At 42.1% G+C, this 19,244-nt stretch overlaps 3 protein-coding genes across 7 annotated transcripts in view; 2 read left to right on the plus strand and 1 right to left on the minus strand.

Annotated features, from left to right (window-relative positions):
- Nucleotides 1–4,121, minus strand: TERF2IP (TERF2 interacting protein). Its single transcript, XM_063410452.1, has 3 exons — nucleotides 3,524–4,121; nucleotides 3,334–3,410; nucleotides 1–2,754 (listed from the first exon to the last, which is right to left on the minus strand). Exons 1-3 carry the CDS (start codon nucleotides 4,116–4,118, stop codon nucleotides 2,314–2,316), a joined length of 1,113 nt encoding a protein of 370 aa, XP_063266522.1. The 5' UTR covers nucleotides 4,119–4,121; the 3' UTR covers nucleotides 1–2,313.
- Nucleotides 3,994–12,377, plus strand: KARS1 (lysyl-tRNA synthetase 1). 2 transcript variants are annotated; one of them, XM_063410442.1, is made up of 14 exons: nucleotides 3,994–4,127; nucleotides 4,809–4,953; nucleotides 5,159–5,324; nucleotides 5,696–5,789; nucleotides 6,043–6,229; nucleotides 6,483–6,608; nucleotides 7,357–7,476; nucleotides 7,681–7,843; nucleotides 7,940–8,113; nucleotides 8,840–8,925; nucleotides 9,659–9,744; nucleotides 10,061–10,187; nucleotides 11,784–11,927; nucleotides 12,223–12,377. In XM_063410442.1, the coding sequence occupies exons 1-14, from the start codon at nucleotides 4,069–4,071 to the stop codon at nucleotides 12,298–12,300; spliced, it is 1,755 nt and encodes a 584-aa protein (XP_063266512.1). In that variant the 5' UTR covers nucleotides 3,994–4,068; the 3' UTR covers nucleotides 12,301–12,377. The 2 variants fall into 2 exon arrangements, with proteins under 2 accessions (XP_063266512.1, XP_063266511.1); XM_063410441.1 differs by lacking the exon at nucleotides 3,994–4,127 and adding an exon at nucleotides 4,141–4,311.
- The window catches only part of ADAT1 (adenosine deaminase tRNA specific 1), a 22,321-nt gene continuing 15,444 nt past the window's right edge, over nucleotides 12,368–19,244 (plus strand). Inside the window, exons 1-6 of one of the 4 annotated variants that reach the window (XM_063410444.1) lie at nucleotides 12,368–12,701; nucleotides 13,032–13,153; nucleotides 13,942–14,010; nucleotides 14,631–14,685; nucleotides 15,464–15,591; nucleotides 17,094–17,712. In XM_063410444.1, the coding sequence (XP_063266514.1) occupies nucleotides 12,697–12,701; nucleotides 13,032–13,153; nucleotides 13,942–14,010; nucleotides 14,631–14,685; nucleotides 15,464–15,591; nucleotides 17,094–17,712 (998 nt within the window). In that variant the 5' untranslated portion in view covers nucleotides 12,368–12,696. Of the gene's footprint in view, nucleotides 13,154–13,941; nucleotides 14,011–14,630; nucleotides 14,686–15,463; nucleotides 15,592–17,093; nucleotides 17,713–19,244 lie in introns of all 4 variants that reach the window. The other 3 variants (XM_063410446.1, XM_063410443.1, XM_063410445.1) reach the window with 3 other exon arrangements.

Genomic DNA, 19,244 nt, shown 5'->3' on the forward strand with positions numbered 1-19,244 from the left:
TTGATTTCAGTATATCTTTATTACAGTCCTTTAGGTATGTTTTCTCAATACAACAATGTTTAAGATTTTTTTTTTTTTTCTGGAAACAGCAAAGTCTGCTGCCAGTCTAGTCACATGAAAATTTAAAGTTGTCTTAATGTAGGCAAAAATAACTTCAAATTCTTTTTGAAGGAGGAAAAAGAAAACTCAACAAAACCCCCCCCAAATCTCAAGATGCTGATCATGAGGTTTAAAACAATGACTATGTTCTTTAGCATATACAATAAAGAGCACAGAAGTCTGTTTAGAAACAAACATTAAGTTTACATGGCACAAGTTTAGAAAAGTAAACCCTGTTTTTATACCAATGAAATGCAAGACACAGAAGTCTCCAGGCAAAAGGACATTTAAAAGCTGACTGGAATTCCTGTCTGTTGCTCTTCAAACTGGTGCATACAATCAGTTTTTCATCGGTAACTCTAGTTATGAAAGCACAGAAATTAACTGACTTTTGATGAATGCTGGCTAACTCTAAAAGGAAGCAAATAGGAAATTCCAAACAGTGTGCAGATCCAGAATTTCTGGCTGTAGAATTGTCTTTAACTCGAAGTTCTTGTATATGCATTGCCACTTTGCTCACTTTTCCAGGTATACAAATATTGCTGCTCCAGGCGATAACACAAAGAAACTTCTTTGAGCTACAAAAAAAACCCCTTCCTGACCTTTTCTGACAGTACAGGAATCTGAAATGAATATGGAAAACCAAACTGTCTCCAGCATGTTGAAAGGAGCATAACTGTGTTGTAGGTAAGACGAAGCATAGAAAACAAGGATTTTTATCATGGGAAAAGACAGAACCAGAAATAGAACCATACAATATGCTGTCATCTCTGAGTCCTCCAGGTTTTAACCTAGTAAAAGAGACCTAGACCTACATGCATGCACAAGCAAGTGAATCTGTGGTTAAGCAGTGCCTTTCAGGAGTTCATAAAAGATGAAAGAGGGCAACCTTGTGTAAACTATGGTCTTTGTGTCTTAGTTCCTACACTTACTGAGTGCACCAAGCACACATGGAAAGATTCTCAGCAATAGACAATGTGCCCACATGGCTCTGCAAAGGCAAAAACATTGTATGTGGACTCAGGAGTTGGCAGTGCACCTTACACTAGCTTCCCCAATGCGACAAACTCACTCTTAAAAAAAGTGTCACTTAGAGTTATAAAAGATAGAGTAAATCTGACCATTTTATATTGCAGCCGTTTAATGTGTTCTACCTCTCACTTTGAATTCTGGAGCAGTTTTGTTAAACAAGACCATTGCAACACTATGGTGCTGTTGAGATGTATACACAGCCCAAGCTAGAGTGGGAGTTTTCAGCTGCAAGAGATGACAGGTCTCCTGTTCATCAACCTGGTCATCACAAAACTTGGATTTCAAACCAACATGGTAACATTTCTAATTAAAAAAAATACTATTACTTTATTTGCTATGTTGTCTTGGACTTTCTCGTTAAGTGCTTGTCTCACTTCCACATGAATCTCAAACAACTGTTCAAAGTCTGAATAGCATGACTATGCCAAGTAAGTCTCACTTTTTCAGTCCAGTGAAATACTGCATAGTGCTGTTTTAGCATTTATTTGGTTACATTTGTTAACTCCTCGAATAATCACAGGGTGTTGCAGTGGCTTCCTGAAACAGCAGTCTCATTATATCATTTTTTATTTTCAATATAATTTTAATCTGGCTTAATATTAGCAATTTCCCAACTCACCTTAATTTTCTGAGTGGCACAGTGCAATATACTAAAAACCCAAAATGTTAACTCTTTAGAGAGGCAAAAACACAAACAAACAAACCCTACCAAAAAAAAAAAATCTTCACCTTTACCAGCCTATTTTATTTTATCAAAAGAATGATTTTTAGGATTCATTTCAAATAATATTAAAATAAACGATCAGAGCACAACTTCAGGCTAAAAGTACAACTTTTTTAGATTATGACTGTATCCTAGCAATGGTGTTCTCCCTCAAAACACAATTTAGGTGATAGATACATAACTCCTGATCATTCTCTCTTACCTTTCATTTTCTACTTCAACTATTACTCGTAGCTCTGGAAACTGGTGTACTTTTCCCATCTAGAATATACAGCCTGGTACAAGTGCTACTTTGTTTGGATTAAAGCAGCTGCATCTCTTAGATCTGTAGAGATGCGAAATAAGCCTTTTAACAGAAAAATACTTTACAGCATTTCTGAAACTTCAGAACTTTGATCAAATTTTCCACTGTGTTTCTGAAATTTATGCAACCATACTACATCAGTAATGCCCTCTTGTTAATTCTCTCTAAATACAATCCGCTTTGCTACATTTTCAGCTCCAAATTTGGCTATCAACTTATTTCTGATGTGTTCATCATCCTTTTGCAATTCCAAATCATCCTCTCTGCTCCATACAGGGTACCCATCTAAGCGCTGCCCTGTCTGCAGAAAGTACGAAGTAGCCTCCATGTCACCGCTGTTTTTCAGAAAGGCCTGTGTAACAGTGAACAGGTCCACAGCAAACTTCTCCATGAAGTGCTCCATAGTTTTTACTACCTGTCCCACCACACTGGAAGAAGAACAAGTGCTTTTTGGTCTTTCTTGCCTTTGTAACTGAATATCAGGGAAAGCAGAGTCCTCTGGCCCAGTTTTCAGATCAGCTGCTGTTTCTCCTGGGGACCTTTCTGCTCCATCTTGTGTAGAAAGTTCTGCAACATCCGAAGACTCACTTTCTGACTAACAGTAAGAGAAGTGGAATCACCAATTAGACACGGTATTTTCTGGCAAATCTTTTACCACTGCAACCAATCACTTTTTACTCTGACTCTACAGTATATTAAAACCTCATAAATTACTAAGCATAGTAAAAGCCAGTGATTGAAGCAAAGCCGTATCTGTTAATGAGGCTGCACATGATCACAGAAATGCATGAACTATAAGGAAGAATTAGAACAAACTAAGCATAAAAGGCAAAAGTAAGTGTTGATGCAACAGCAGGAACTTTTTTTTGCCTGAGGTGAAAGGATGACTTCCATTTGCTAATACAGCTTTTAACGTGACAATCCCCAACACATAAACCTCCTCATATTAACTTGGGCAGAGAATCAAGAAAAAAATGCACCAGCGAGACACCATTTATCGCAAACCACGTAGCTGACATCTCGCAGGAAGTTCCAGTTTAGCCACAGCAGAAGGCATATGGAAGTGCAAAATAATTTCACTGTGTTAACCATGAGTTTCGATCGTGCCATCTGTGGCACCGGGGAAGGCCTGCCCCGAGCACTGCTGCTCCCCAGGCTGGCCCCGGTCGCTCACCTCCGTGCTTTCGAACTCCCGATTAGCTGCCGCGAATAGACCCGTGATCTGCGTGGGATCCTCCGTCTGCGGGGGCTCTGCGGAAACACGCGGCCATCGTCTGCCGGGCCTCAGCGGGGCCTGGACCCACGCTCCTTGCCGCCACCATGGCCCCTCGCAACCCCGCCCCGCCGCTGCGACCCCCGCTCACCCCAGAGACGAGGCTGCAGGTGCCGCAGGTAGCGGTCCCGCATAGCCTGCCAGTTGTGCCGCGTCAGGCCACTCCGCTCCAGCTCTATCCACAGCGTACGGCCGTTCACCCGCACCGTGCCCTGGCCCCGCACCGCCTGGAGCAGCGCCGCATCCTCCGCCTCCGTGAAGGCCAGGCGGCCGCGGGCGGCCAGGAGGAAGGGCTCCAGCGGCAGCCGCTGGTTCCGCTCCACACACTCCGTCACGTACTCGGTTGAGATGGCCCCGTCGGGAGCCGCCTCGCCGGGCTGCGCCAGGAGCACGGCCCCGGGCTCCTGCACCCGGCAAAGCCTCCCGCCCCCCGCCAGCACTAGAGGCGCCAGGCGCAGCTTGGCCAGGCCGGGTCGCAGGTAGAACCGCATAGGACGCCCATCATCCCACAGGAAGAGCGATCGGGACCGCGCTGCCCCGGCCTGGCCGCCCGCCATCGCCGCCCCACCTCCGCCCGCCGCCATCGCCGCGTGCGCAGGCGTGCAAGGGCGGAAGGGCGGTGGCAGCAGCGGGGAGATGGCGGCCGCGGCGCGCGAGTGCAACGCAGCGGAGATTGAGTCGCACATCAGCAAAAAGTGAGGGTGGGCGAGTGATCAGGTGGGGCCGGGCCGGGCCGGGGAGGTGAAGTGTGTCCAGCTGAGCCGGTGCGTGTCTCCGTCAAGGCGCCATGCTGAGCCCCGGCGCCGCGCGGCTCCGCAGCTGGGTCTGGAGGGCCGCGCCCGCGCTCCGATGGCAGCAGGCGCTTCATGACCAAAGCAGGTCGGTGCTTTGCGTCTGGCTTGTCCCGCTTCTTTCCTTATGGAGTAGTGGAAGGCGGGCTCAGGAACGCGGCGGGAGCCTGAGGGCCGTGGGGGAGTAGGCTGGACCGCGAAGTTGGCTTCGGGAACCCCACGTTACTTCGGGGGAAGTTTGCCTTCTTTCACTTACACGCTGCCTAGGGCTGATAGGCTCTTACAGATAAAATGGAGTGTGTCAAGTCCTTGAGCACCTAGGTACGCTCAAGGTCCTCAAGGTCTGTCTAAACTGTGGTTAATTTCTCTTTCGCTTTCTCTTGAGTATTTGTATTGTAGGCGATGAACTGAAGGAGTTCAAAGTAGGAAATTATTAAACGTGTTTAGGTATTATTTTGTCTACTGCGAAAAGTAAGAGAAGTGACAGGGTTATTTGTACAGTTAGATTTTGGCAGAATCCTGCTAGTCGTTTCTCAGTAGAAGTATTACAGTACTTGCTGCATCCGGTTTCCTTCTCTTTTGCAGTGAGCTGAAGAGACGTTTAAAGGCCGAGAGAAAAACAGCTGAGAAAGAAGCAAAGCAGAAAGAACAAAATGAAAAGCATTCGAATAAGCCTTCCTTGACTTCTGAGGATAATGTTGGTACTGATGAGGAGAACTTGGATCCAAATGTGAGCATCTGGTGCCATGCTTATTAGATGTTCTGGGAATAAGTCTTACTGACTTGCATTTGATTTTTTTATTCATGGGTAATTAAATGGCTAAAAAGAGAGAGATGTATATTCCTACATTAGGGCAGCTGCATTTTAATTCACGCCTGTAACATATTTTCAGATTCTAATAAAACCATCTGATTTTGTTTGTTTCTGGTGACAGCAATACTACAAGATCCGTAGCCATGCAGTCCAACAGCTTAAGGGCTCCAGTGAAGATCCCTATCCCCACAAGTTCCATGTTGACTTATCTCTCTCAGAATTTATAGACAAGTACAGTCACCTGCAGCCAGGAGATCACCTGACAAACATTACAGTGAGAGTGGCAGGTAAAAGTTTATCTGGGATACAGAAGAATGTAGTCTTAGCTGCTTTTATTGATGGGTTGGTCTTTTTTGAGTTTTGCTGATCTCTTACTCAGTAATGAAGCCTTGTTGCAGTGTTAAACATATCCTTCAGACTGAGTGGACCTATGCAACATCCATTGCAACTGTAAGATCAGGTTGTAACATGGGTTCCGGGGCATAAAGTTTTTGCAGTCGTTTTTGCACTACTTTTCATTTTGAGACTTAACTGCTTCCCTTTCACATAGTGAATAGTTCAGAGCTGATGATTCTAAGTGATAGTATTGTGGCTTTTGCTCCTGTATAATTTCTGCTAGGAACTCTTCTCCTGACATCTAGTATACTTTGATATTTAGGTCGAATCCATGCAAAGCGTGCTGCTGGAGGGAAACTGATTTTCTATGATCTTCGTGGTGAAGGAGTCAAGTTGCAGGTCATGGCAAATTCCAAGTAAGTAGAGGTATTCCCAGTAGCATTCTAAACTGCACTGCCTTCTGGGGTCTAGGTATCTATGTGTGAGTATTTTATTTCATCTATGGTTGGCTTAGGCAGCCAAGTAATGTTTTGCTTCAGATGTTGTGGTTGACTTCCTTTTAAAATAACTTCTTTTTTTTTTAATGGGTTTTGTCTTGTGAGACACTCAAGGACACTTTGGAATATTGATTTTTAAAGAAACGTGCTTATGTTTGTTTTGCAATTACAGTCTCTACAAATCCGAGGAAGAATATTTCCGTGTTAACAGCAAGCTGCGTCGTGGGGACATTATTGGTGTAGAGGGGAATCCTGGGAAAACAAGGAAAGGGGAACTGAGTATTATTCCTTATGAGATAACCCTCTTGTCTCCATGTCTGCACATGTTGCCTCATCTTCATTTTGGCCTCAAAGATAAGGTATTTGTTTTACCTGTCAGTCTTGGAGGCAATGTGACAGATCATAGAATGGTTTGGGTTGGAAGGGACCTTCAAGATCATTTAGTTCCAACACCCCTCTCATGGGAAAGTATGCCACAGATAGGTCTGAATGGATGATGTTTGTTATCTGGTGATATTATCAGTCAACAAAGGAATACTAGTTTTCTTTTGGTATTTTTTCTTTGACATGACATTTTATCTACTCTGTTCTAAAGATACAAGTTCTTTTCAGGAAACAAGATATCGTCAGAGATACTTGGATTTAATTCTTAATGATTATGTGAGGCAGAAATTTATAATCCGTGCAAAGATCATCACTTACCTTCGTAGCTTTCTAGATGAGTTGGGCTTTCTTGAGGTAAGACATCAGTGTTTGCTTCTCTTTGCATACTGAATATGTTTACAACTTCTTAACTTCAAAGATGTTTTATATTCAGGCTCATATACAAAGTACTTACAGAATGGACAGTAATTGCCACGGCATGGTGTATTTTATCAGCTTATGTAATGGGAGCAATTCCTTTCCTCTTTTTGTAAAGTTAAGATTATTCATCAGTTAGTAAGGTTATGGCTTGGGAACCTTTTATCAAGGTAATACTCCAAACTACTACTGTCCTTTCCACGTTTCAGTAAATTAGAGTGAAAACAACATCTTTGAAATGCTGTTTCGCCTGTGGAGATAAAAGCCAGTTCTACATCTTGTAGGCAGGATTGGACTGTGGTGACCTAGGTGCAGGAAACTGCACTTGGCCTTGCTGAATTTAATTTTCTGCAGTGTAGAGAGAGGACTTTGTGGTAATGTCACAGCACTGTTCCCGGCTTTGATAACATGAACCCAGCAGGTTCACATTTGTAGTAAATATGAATGACTCTTCAGAGGAACAGGTGAATTAAGTAATTTGTTATTACTGACTGCATGAAAAAAGTGCAGTTTTGTTCAGTGCACTTTAGTTCAGAATCGTTTTCATATAGTGAAATGCTGAGCAATAAGTGAAATACAGATTTTTCATCAAACCAACTGTTCTGGCTTGTTTGTTTGTTTGGTACATGCATTTCTGGTTTGGAAACAGATTTCACAAAAATGGAAATTTTTTTTGTTGTTACAGGTTGAAACTCCTATGATGAATGTAATTCCAGGTGGAGCTGTGGCAAAACCATTTATCACATATCACAATGAACTGGATATGAATTTATATATGAGAATTGCTCCAGAACTTTACCATAAGGTAAAATGCAAGCCCCTCATGGCTAAGCCTATGTTCTTCAAACTGTATTAAATAAGCAAATGTAGCTAAAATGAGGATTATTTTTGAAGAAAGGTGAACTTGTCTCATGAGTGAGATTTGTAAGGTTGTGTTGCAGTTGCGTATGTTTGGGCTCTCTTAGGTTCTTTTGAGAAAGTGTATTTACTAGAATTTCATTTTGTTTAGATGTTGGTGGTTGGTGGTCTGGACAGAGTATATGAAATTGGGCGTCAGTTCCGGAATGAAGGAATTGATTTGACTCACAACCCTGAGTTCACAACTTGTGAATTTTATATGGCTTATGCAGACTACCATGACTTAATGGAAATTACAGAGAAGTTGCTTTCAGGTGAAGTATGCAATATTATTAAAAAATGAGTAAGAATCTCTGGAAGAATGGGTTATTATGTAGCCTAGTCTTCTAAACCTCACATTCCTTTTGTAGGGATGGTGAAACATATTACAGGGAGTTACAAGATCACTTATCATCCAGATGGTCAAGATGGACAGGCCTATGAGATAGATTTTACTCCTCCCTTCCGGCGAATTAGCATGGTGTATGATCTGGAAAAGGTCCTAGGCGTGAAGTTTCCATCAACTGAGTGTTTTGAAACTGAAGGTTAGATGCTGAGTATGAATGTCCTATCATTCTTCCTTAATAGAAAGTGGGCAAAAGGTTCTCAGGATGCAGTCTGCCAGCTGCTTTTTTTTGAAGTAGTTCTAGCACATGGGATTCCTTTTCTCTGGTTTTGTTGGTTTACCTGAGTCCAGAAAGAATCCTTCATTCCTTGCCATCTTTGGCAGAATCCGACTCTTTTGCCTCTTTCTTTGTTGAGTACACATGAGAAGATATACTCAAGAGGCTTGATGTTGGGAGTTCTTGATCTGTTGAAGAGATCCAGCGTGTTGCTTCTTATTTATTCTCTCTTGTGCCGTTGACTTTCTGTCCCTGTAATTGTAGCTTGGGGGTGTGATTATGTGGGGCTTTCCTAAAAAAGTAATTACATGCTATTTTATTGAGAGACATACGGAAACAAGTTCATATAATTTATAGTGACTGTTTTTCCCCCAGTTCCCTCCTCTCTCCCCTCCAGTCCCCAAGTAATAATGTCCAGCAGTTATATGGTGTGTACTTAACTGTTGTCAAAATTGGAAGTATAAAATAGCTACTATTTTACTGTAAACCAATAAAACCAAACACTATTTCTGTAGACTGACATTTAAGCTCATGTTTCCATGATGTCTACCACTGAGATCTTAAAAGTCACTCTAAAAAACGAAGGATCTAGTAAGAGCAAAAAATGGGTTTTGGGATGGCTGTTCTAATTTTCCTCTGCAATTTCAGAAACTCGCAGGTTCTTTGATAACCTTTGTGTAGAGAGAAATGTTGAATGTCCACCTCCCAGGACAACAGCCAGGCTTCTTGACAAAGTAAGTAAAGGCGCTATTTTTATAATCCTAATGTCTTTGAGGATCTCTCTGTATCAACAGGTGTCTCTTAGAAGAAAAGGGTTAGCTGCACTAGGAAAAACATATTGCAGTGCACTTCACCTATTGTTGTATTACAATGAGAAAACTTGCTGTGTCAAAATCTTCTTTCATGTTGTCTACACCAAAATGTAGTTTACTTAGGTCTGCTTAACTTCAGCACTAGGGGATTTTAGTTGAATAAAAAACCCACAAGCTGGTCTCTTGTGGTTAAACAGATTTGCTTTACCTTAGGTCAGTTTTGTCTGTGAGATGTGTGCATCTGTATGTAGCTGACCAAAAGGGTAGGAGTAACAGTTCTATCAGCTGTATTCCTTTGTACCCAAATATTGTCTGATAGCTGTTCTTTTGATGCTTTTCCTATTAGCCCTTACTGTAATGTGCAAATTGAATTATTGTACTGTTTTTGCTGTATCATTTTTCCTTACCTGACTAGGGCACACTCTCTGTTGATGAAGACATTACCATAACCAGAAATACTTTGGAAACTCTTCAGATTTTTGGTACCTTCTTCAGTAGTGAACGAGAGAAAATTAGGGTGCTTGGTGAAGGCAGCGCTGGGAAAGTGCATAATTGTATACTGCATAATTGTTTCACTTTTGGTTTCCCAATTAGTTGGTGAATTCCTGGAAGTCACTTGTATCAATGTAACATTGTTTTGCTCTTGTTTTCCCAGTTAGTTGGTGAATTCTTGGAAGTCACCTGTGTCAACCCTACATTTATCTGTGATCACCCACAGGTCATGAGTCCGCTTGCCAAATGGTAAGAATATGACACACAGTCAGTGTGTAACTCAAATCTTCTACTTTATGAAAAAAAAAAAGTTGCATATGTGAGAACAAGAGATTTTGATGTTGTTGTGTACTAGTTTGGGAATTCTAACACAAACCAAGATAGACATTGGTTCCTGAGCTGTGAAACCAACCATCCAGGGAAAAGGTGTGTCAATGCTTAGTACTTTGAAATTTTGACAGCTGTTAGTGCTAAGTGTGACCAATGCCCCTAAGTAATGTATGTGCTGTATGCTTCTATAAGTATGATTATTTCAAGGTATGTCTGTTTTGTCTACTTCACATAGGCATCGCTCTCTTCCGGGACTAACAGAACGCTTTGAACTCTTTGTAATGAAGAAGGAGGTGTGTAATGCGTACACAGAACTTAATGATCCTTTCCGACAGCGTCAGCTTTTTGAGGATCAGGCCAAGGTATGACGTCTTGCTGATAGTGAATGTAATACAGGCATGTAAACAAAGAGTATTTCCTATGTCTGTCCTAAATCTGTTATTAGTACCTACTGCTGAAAAGAGTTGTTACTACTTTGAGCGAGTGTTTCTCACTCAAGTGAAAGCCTGTCATTAAAATTCAATTCCTTTATAGGAACCTTGCTCTTTAAGGTAAACAAGGTCAAACACTGCTGTTGATTAGGGTTAGTGCAACTTTGTTTTGGAATATCTTCCCTTTTATTCCACCCAAAGTACTAATCTGGAAAAAGACAAATGTGCAAAAAGTTTTCTGTGTCTTTCACAGGTTGAAAGGGGTTTTATGTAGTCATACAACATTATACTTCTAGGTTCTTAAACAAATTTTCATGTCCAGTAAGAGTTTGAATGCTGTGTAAGAAATATCTTAATTTCCTGAACAGAGTACTAATATTTTAGGTTGACTCACAGGATAGATGTGCAGATTTATAATACTAGATTTCTCTGTGTAAGCCTCCAAAAGGAGTGACTGAAACTTATTTTGTTATTAATTTGGTATACACATCCATGAATGCATGCTTGGCCACACATGACTGAGGTCAAATGATGAGGTCTGCAGAAATAGAGTTCCTGATCTTCATATTAGTTCTAATGGCTTCACAGTGCCTGAGAGGTTTAAACAATTGTCAAAGCCAAGAAAATAGATTTACATTAACTAACTAACTAATAGTAAATTTCAAAATGTTCAGTCAGCATGAATAACATTACAGATATCTTTAATTTTTGGTCTGTTGTATGTATGCTTGCTGCAGTTCTCTCATGATTATAGCCACACTTTGCAGACATATATCTATTGAATGAAAATTAGCTGAAAAATTTAATGTTAAAGTGGAGACTGAGATGAAGGATGACAGTTTGCATTTTAGGATTTCAAGGAGAAAAATTTGCCATAACAATCTTTGCAATGTCTTCCTTGAACCTGCGAGCAAAAATGTTTGCTGTTGTTTTGACACTTATTTTTGGCTTTTCAAAATTTGAGATGGTTGGCTAATCTGTGTTTTTATTATTACAACTTCTGTCGCTTGGAGGCTGTCAGGGTCAAGTGTTTTAGTTAACCTCTCAGTGTAGGTTTTTTGTAGTCTTTCTGCCTGAGAGGGAAAATCAGCCCCTATTTGTGGAGCAGCTACTGATGATTCAACCAATTATGCTTCTTTGTTACTTCTGCAAACATTGAAAGGGGAGTTGATACCAATAAAGAGCCTCATAAGCCTTTGAAAGCAATTCATTCTACTGTCATCTGCTGCCATATGGCTTTTACTGAAGTAAAAAGCCTGGGGCTCGGCCAGCATTGGAAACTTGCATGTCAGAAAGGAATCGAGTCTAGAGCTATTTTGGGAGCACCTGTCTAAAGGACCTCCAGAGGTCTCTGTGTGCTGAGGTTTCTTCGTCTGTTACTCATTTGCACAGCTCTATCGGGGTTTGGTTTCGTGAGTTACATGGCTGCTACAAATAGCAGTATTTCTCCTTTTTGGTAGGGGTTAGCAGGAGTGGCACTGTCTAGCTCTGTACAACTCACGTTTTACTAATAATTTCCTCATTTAGGCAAAAGCTGCAGGTGATGATGAAGCCATGTTTATTGATGAAAACTTCTGCACTGCACTGGAGTATGGTCTTCCTCCTACAGCTGGTTGGGGCATGGGAATTGATCGCTTGACCATGTTCCTTACAGATTCCAATAACATAAAGGTAAGCATAAGTAGTGGCAGTGCCTTCCTACTGCTGGTTTTGTTAGGGAAGAGGGAATGGGATTCGGCAAAGCTGGCCATCTCTTTGACGAATCCAGTGCCTGACAATGCAGCTGTTTGAGATTTTTTAAGACGCAGAATCCCACCTGAGAAAAGCTCTTTGGCGCACTTGGTCAGCTCTCTGAGGCCCGCGGCTGAGCTGCGGAGACGGGGCTAGGGCAGCTCTCGCGAGACCTGCGCACGGGATGTGACGTTGGCGGTCGGCGCGGCGGCTGACACTATCGCTGTGTTTGCAGGAGGTGCTTCTCTTCCCTGCCATGAAACCGGAGGACAGCAAGAAGGAGGCGCAGCCTGCCGAGGGCACCTCTGTGTGAGGCTCCAGGCCGCCGCGGGCACTTCTGCTTGAGCTTCGGAAGGGCGCGTACCTCCAATAAAGGCAGCTTTCTCTGCACCGGTCTCTGAGTTTTTGCGCTTGCGCAAGAGCTGCTCCGCGCGAGAAGCGGCTGCGCGTGCGCGGGCACTGGGGCGTTCTGGGAGCGGCAGGGCCCCGGCGGTTCGGTTGCCGCCGCCCGTCCTGGCGAGGAGCAGCGGCGCCGGTGTCCCGGCGGGTGGGGCGGGCGTACAGGGACCGCGCCCGAGCGTGGCGGCAGCGCCCTCGGAGCGCGGGCTGCTTCTGGTCTCTCGGCAAGGGGGAGGCCTTGTAAGGAGGCAGGTGGTGCTAGGCGCCTCAGATGAGCTGCAGAGACCGCACTGGGACGGCGGCGTGATGCATGCGGTTGGTTGCTGCATAGTGGAAGCCTTTGGAATTTAGCAGCCCCACCTGCTGCTGCACTTAAGGATTCTAGCAAAATTTTTTTAATTTGAATTGGAATTGGAATTTGGAAAAAGTAATTTCCTATAAGTAGTTCTGAAAGGGATGGTGCAATTAGGTCTTTGTTATGGAAATGTGGTGCAGGAAATTGTCGTGCAGACAGTAGGGTTTGAAGAAATGGGGGTTGTTATTGAAGTGTTGTGGTGGAGTCCAGTTCTGTGTAGAACCTGCACTTGAATCAAGAGCCATGTGGTCAGCTGATGAAATTGCTGGGCTGTGTTACCTGCATTATAGGACCAGACTTCCTAAGCAGGGGAAACCAAATCCAAACAGGGAATGGACTTCCCTGGCAGCAGTTGTCAAAGTGGAATCTGCAGCCCAAAGAAAGGCTTGTGATAATCCAGGAAACTTGGAGGGTAAGAATGGGTTTTGGGGGTAGAGGTGGGAGAGAAGGGAGGGGCAGAGAAGGTTCTTGATGCTTTATTTCCTTTTTTTAAAAGATGCCTTTAAAAAATGTACACCCCTTCCTATTCCATTTCAGTCTCCACCCAAATTTTTTACTATTTGTGATTGTAAACTTTGCAATTGTTGTGATTCACAATTTCTGTCTGAAAAGAGGTGGTTTTAGTGAAATGCTGTTCTTCCTAGACTGTAAACATGACAATGAAAGCCTTCATTTGGCTTTTCAATATGTGGTGAAAGTCTAGGCAGGACCTGAATTCCTAATATAAACTCTTGAAAATATATTTAATTTGACAGAATCCTGGAAAGGTTTGCTCTCCTGTAACAGGTTGTGTTACTACATTTTGCATTTGTGTTAGTTTGTCATCATCTTCTTTTCCCTTAGTAGCACTTCATTGTTGTCAGGCAGATTGTATCCCATATTTATTATTTCTTATATGCCACCACACTGCCTGAGGAATGCTATGGCAGTGTCTGCTGTGTGCTGTCTAGCATATCAAGCTTATATTAGCATTCCTACTATGCAGTCATAGACTTCCTAACACTGGTGCTTCTGCCTGATGTATTCCGTTCCTGATCTGATGCTGGTTTCTTTCTGTAAGGTTGCATGGTCTGGCTCTCTGTACATTCCCTTCTACTCAGCGTTCTGTGTGTTGTCTTACCAGAATTACTGTATGAGAGCAATGCTTCTGGCAATAGTTAGAGGTGGTAGTTTCTTCAGATAATGTTGTTTCTTTTTCAGTAACTAAGGAAGTTGTTGCTATGGGAACTGGAACAAAATGTATTGGCCAAAACAAAATGCGGAAAACTGGTAAGTATGGTGTAAAATTCAAGAGCAGACTACCTATGCTACCTTCTTTCTTGCTGGTGTCATAGAATCAATGAAAATGGCTCAGGCATTCTGCTCAGACTTGTTCTGGATTGAAGCCAGAAGTGTAAGGCAGACCTTTCTTCATCAACGAGAGAGGAGCTTAGGCAGCCACAACGGCTGCCATGAAGGTTTGCTCCACTTGCTGCCTCAAAGGTGAATTAACTTTTTTATATCTAGAAATGTGTAGTTTAGGCCCTGAGTCTGCATACTCAAAGACTTCGTAACCAAAAGCAAAACAAAACATAAGCAAAATAATTGTGCTTTTGTTACCTGTTGCAGTTTAGTTTTGTTGCAGTCTGATACAAGAGGTACCACTGCTCCTCACTGCATGTTTCCTTCCTTACTGCATATTACTGCTAGATAGTTTTAAGTGTGGTACAGTAAATGTATGGGATAGATACGTGGCTTCTCACAGCTACCATTTCTTACCATGTATTGTAGGAGACTTTCCTTCCTCCATTTGTCCATTTTTTTTTATTCTGAGAACTGACCTATGTAACATTTGTTTTGTCTTCTTTTTAGTTATGATTTAGTATTCTCATTTTGGTTTTTTGCTTTAGGAGACATTCTGAATGACAGCCATGCTGAAATTGTAGCCAAAAGGAGCTTCCAGAGGTGAGCCATGAATGAAGTTTTACTCAATGTTGTAACAGTGCTGTTACTTAGTGCCACTTGAGGCTGTTGTGATACAAATCATTTTGACCTATTGCTGAAACAGCCAAATTTGTACCTTCAGATATGAGAATGTAGTGAAAATGTACTGCATTACTTCTGTGTCGGCAACACTTTTTTTCCTGTTGTCAGCAGGATTTTAGCCTAATTTTTATACTTCTAGGTAGTGTTAAGGCCTTTTCAAAAAGCTTGCTTTTCCCTTGTTCTTGTGGAGCCTCTGTATGAAGAATTAGGATCTGATTTCATGTGACATCAATGCAGATCTGATGACTACTAGTCAAGGATAGAATTCTTGTTTTTTCCCACATGGCAGTCCTCTTGTTTACATGGGATAAATGGTTCAGGGAACTGAGCCAGGAGAATATTAATTCTGCAGAAATTAGTACATTTCTTGCAATTTGATGCCACTAAACGGAGTCAAATTGAATCAGATGAGTTGCAGAGTTGGTAAAAACACACACAGTGAGAGTTGAGGACCTTATCTATACAGTTTGAGATGGTTAACATTCACTCCACTGAATCCAACTCTTTGAGGTATGTTATTGAAGTTCCAATGATGTGTTTATTATGTTGGATATCATCACTCTATGAAAGCATAACTGATTGGCTCCTGCTAGACTCCTATCAGGGAAGAACAGGCACTAGAGAGCATCTAAGTTTTGTAATTTTCTCGTGCATCAAAAATGAAGTCAGTGTTTCATGAAAACTTTGTGCCTAACAGGTATCTTCTCCATCAGTTGTGGCTTGCATCTTCCCATCAGCAATGTATCTTTAGTCCAGGAACTGAAACTGGGAAATGGAAACTCAAACCAAATATCATATTTATTTTCTTCTCCAGTCATACCCCATGTGAGTATGCTGAACCAAGTACATTGCTCCCAATTGTAGAATGTTTCCTGCCCCTTGTCTTTCTTTAGTCTCTCTTTGATCTGGATTGAGAGTGAGGCAGTAATGCATGTTATCAATACGTGCCTGAAGGTGACTGGTCCTTCACAGATAAATTTGGCATTTTGTCTCACGGGATGTGATTCATGAGAACTCAGTAAGTCTGATGTACTGCTCATTATACAGTGGAATGTTTCACTTTAAACAATAATAGCTATTATTTTCCTTTCCAGAAAATAACGTACTTGTCAGAGGTCCTGCCATATTGCCTAGTTGCTTTGCTTCAAACATTATCTCCTTGGATTAAAATTTTAGTAAAAAATACTGACATTTACCACCGTTCCTAAAAACAACCAAACAAAAGATACCCAATACCCAACCACAACCACTCCCAATACTGTGAAGCAAACAAAGAAAGAAAACCCTAATGAACACCAAAAAAAACCCCAAACCAGCAAGCAAGCAAAAATCCCAAAACCAAGCAAAAAATAAAAATGGCGGAGAAGAGCTAACTCACACAAAACCCCCCAACAAACCAAAGCTATACTCCTGAAAAACAGGAAAAAAAGCCTCATTCATAGAACATCACTAGCTCTCCAACACAAAACTTCCTAGGGAATGTAATGAAACTTCTGTCATCGAAAACATTTGTGTGTTTAAAAACGCCAGCACCACAAACATGAAGATCTGTTGACAGAATGAAGGAATGTGGCCTTGGTCTACCAACACATCAGGCATCTTGATGTTACTGTGCACTCTCACTGGTGTGTTCTTCAACTGCTAGTCTGTTACAGAGCAAAATATGCCTCATCAGTACTTCACAGAGTTAGTTGCTCATACATTTTCATGATTTTGAGTGCATTGCTGGAATATGCAATATTATTTTTCTTAGTGCATTTGAGAATGGAAATTACATCTTCAAATTTGTTAGTGAGAATAATTTAATTACTTTGTTTTTGTTACATTGTGAGAAATTTTTCACATAAATCAGATGCAGGCCTGTCAGGCTTGCTTTGCTTTGAACTGAGCTTCAGACTTTTGATTCTGAGCTTGTTTCAGTGATACAGATTAAAGTTTTCATCCTTACTTGACAGATTATTCTTTCATTATTCTTTTGAGGTTCATATTGTTTGATTAGGTCAGGTTTTCCTGTGAGTCTTCAGCACTGCTTGTAGTCTGTCAAATGCCTTTGTTACCTTTTACTTTGCGGATCATAAATTTTACTTCCTTGATTATTTCTTACATGGAATGCAAAACTTGAAATGAAGCATATATTGGCTCAAATTTCAGTGAGATTTGATTCAGTGTTGCACAGGACGGTGTTTTAAAAATGTGTTCTCATCGTTTATAAGTTTTCTTGAGTACAGATCTGTCAAAATTACTAGTAGTTGTAGTATTACTGGTGTGATGTGTTCCAGTCACAAGATGATTTTTTTGCCAATTTTACCTTATTTCTTCTGTTCCAGGTGGAGATGCTTCTATTTTTCCAATCAGTGAACCAGAGAACCAGCTTTCTAAGCTAGTGACTGGAGGTCATGCAGCTGAACACTCCCCAGAATGCAGGAGTAATCATAATCAGTTGTGTCCAGGAGATAAAAGGAAATCAGAGAAGATGGCAAGTAATCATGTAATCAAGAGAATGAAAACTGATGATGGTAGTTGTTTTTCCATAATCCCTGAACACCTTGCTGTTCAGCATGAATCTGTGAAACAAGAAGACAACACAAATCAAAAGAGCTATGAATGTTCTGCAGAGGTGCAAACAGCTAATAAGGAGACTGGCTTAGTGAGAGCAAAGGTAGTAGATGTTCATAGAACTGGAGCAAAATGTGTACCTGGAGAGCTGGATGACGCCCGAATACCTGGGCTGGGGTACCACTGTGTGGGATTACTACGAGTGAAGCCAGGTCGAGGAGACAGAACATGCTCTATGTCCTGCAGTGATAAACTGGCTCGCTGGAATGTGTTAGGGTGTCAAGGAGCTCTTCTGATGCATTTTCTGCAGTGTCCAGTGTATCTGTCAGCAGTTATAGTGGGGAAGTGCCCATATAGCCAAGAAGCTATGCGGAGAGCAGTTATTGAAAGGTAAGTGCTCTCTTCAGATGGTGCATATGGAGTCAGTGAGCTTTGGAAAATAACGCATGTCATACAAATATTAGAACTTTAGTGAGCTTTTGATAATGTGTCTTGTAAGATCCTGATAGAGAATCTGTTAAGGTGTGAGCTGGATGAGCAGACATGTGGATTGAAAACTGAATGACTGGGCCCAAAAGCTAGTGATCACTGGGCGAAGTGTAGTTAAAAGGTGTGAGTAGCCATGTACGCCGGAGATCAATACTAGGTCCAAATTTACTAAATCATCTGGATGATGGTGGAGGCTGTATGCCCAGACAGTTTGTTGAAGACTCAAGACTGAGGAGTGGCTGATCGGTCAGGGCATTGTGCTGGCATCCAGAGTAACCTCAGCAGGCTGGAAAAAAGTAGGAACTTCATGAACTTCCCCAGCAAGGGGAAGTGAAAACCTGCACCTGGAAAAGAACAGTCCCGTCCACTATTATATGCTGGGGGCTGCCCAGTTGGAAAGGAGCTTGACAGAAAAGGACTAGGGGTTCCTGCTAGATGTGAAGTTGAAAATGAGCCAGTAGTGTGCTCAAGCAACAAATAAGGCTAATGGTGTCCTGGGCCACTTCAGGAAAAGTATCACAGCAGGTCCAGGGAGATGACCCTTCCCCTGGATTGACACTGGTGAGGCCACATCTGAAGGGCTGTGTCTAGTGCTAGGCGTCTCAGTACAAGAGGGATGTGGACATACTGTAGAGAAACCAGCAAAGGGCCTCAATGATGCACAATGTAATTTTAGCATCTCTCATATGAGGAGAACTGGGACTATTCAGCCTGGAGAAGAGAAGGCTTGTGGGCATCTTATCAATTTGTATACATCCCTGAAGGGAGGTGGCAGAGAAAATGGAGCCAGGCTGTTTGCAGTGCTGTTGGTGATAGGACAAGAGGCAATAGGCACAAACTGAAGCATGGGAGGTTTCCTTGGAACATCAGAAAACACTTGTTTAGTGTGAGGGTGATAGAGTACTGGTAGAGGTTGCCCTGAGAGGTTGTGGAGTCTCCCATCTTTGAGTTACTCAAAAGTGATCTGGACACTATTCTGAGCAGGTGGCTGTAGGTTGCCTGGCTGGAGGAGGGGTGGTTGGACTAGTTGACCTACAAGAGGTCCCTTCCCACCTCAGTTGTTCTCTGATTTACTGAAGTGGTTCAGGACATATAATATGTGACAGCTTATACTGGTCAGTTGGGAGAAGACAGTTGTGTTACACTAGAGAGGCAAAACTTATATGCATTTTCATGGTGGTAAAAGTTCATCTGCTTCTTTAATCTCAGTTACATCCAAGATCTGATCTTTCTCCCTGCTGTGAGTAGTAGACCTCTCATAACACAACCTGTCACCTCAGGGAGATCTATGTGAGAGATGAAGTGCACTGTCGTGAAATGAGGAAAGTTATCTGTTGCACACTGGCCTTCTTTCTCCTCAGATTCTTCGGCTGATGAAAACTATCTCAGCAACAAGGATAGGAAGTGGTTATTTTTCTTAGTTGGGAGGCTAA

The sequence above is a fragment of the Prinia subflava genome, chromosome 13, assembly GCF_021018805.1.
Source record: "Prinia subflava isolate CZ2003 ecotype Zambia chromosome 13, Cam_Psub_1.2, whole genome shotgun sequence".
Lineage (NCBI taxonomy): Eukaryota > Metazoa > Chordata > Aves > Passeriformes > Cisticolidae > Prinia > Prinia subflava.

What these genes read in the sequence shown, in the direction of transcription:
- TERF2IP (XM_063410452.1), bottom strand. Translation starts at nt 4,118, where the DNA reads ATGTGCGACTCAATCTCCGCTGCGTTGCACTCGCGCGCCGCGGCCGCC. An exon ending in CCTGCAGCCTCGTCTCTGGG is followed by an intron (nt 3,411 to 3,523) that starts GTGAGCGGGGGT and finishes GTGTTTCCGCAG; the next exon opens with AGCCCCCGCAGACGGAGGAT. An exon ending in GGGAGTTCGAAAGCACGGAG is followed by an intron (nt 2,755 to 3,333) that starts GTGAGCGACCGG and finishes TCTTACTGTTAG; the next exon opens with TCAGAAAGTGAGTCTTCGGA.
- KARS1 (XM_063410441.1), top strand. Translation starts at nt 4,220, where the DNA reads ATGCTGAGCCCCGGCGCCGCGCGGCTCCGCAGCTGGGTCTGGAGGGCC. An exon ending in AGGAGAACTTGGATCCAAAT is followed by an intron (nt 4,954 to 5,158) that starts GTGAGCATCTGG and finishes TTCTGGTGACAG; the next exon opens with CAATACTACAAGATCCGTAG. An exon ending in CAGATTCCAATAACATAAAG is followed by an intron (nt 11,928 to 12,222) that starts GTAAGCATAAGT and finishes CTGTGTTTGCAG; the next exon opens with GAGGTGCTTCTCTTCCCTGC.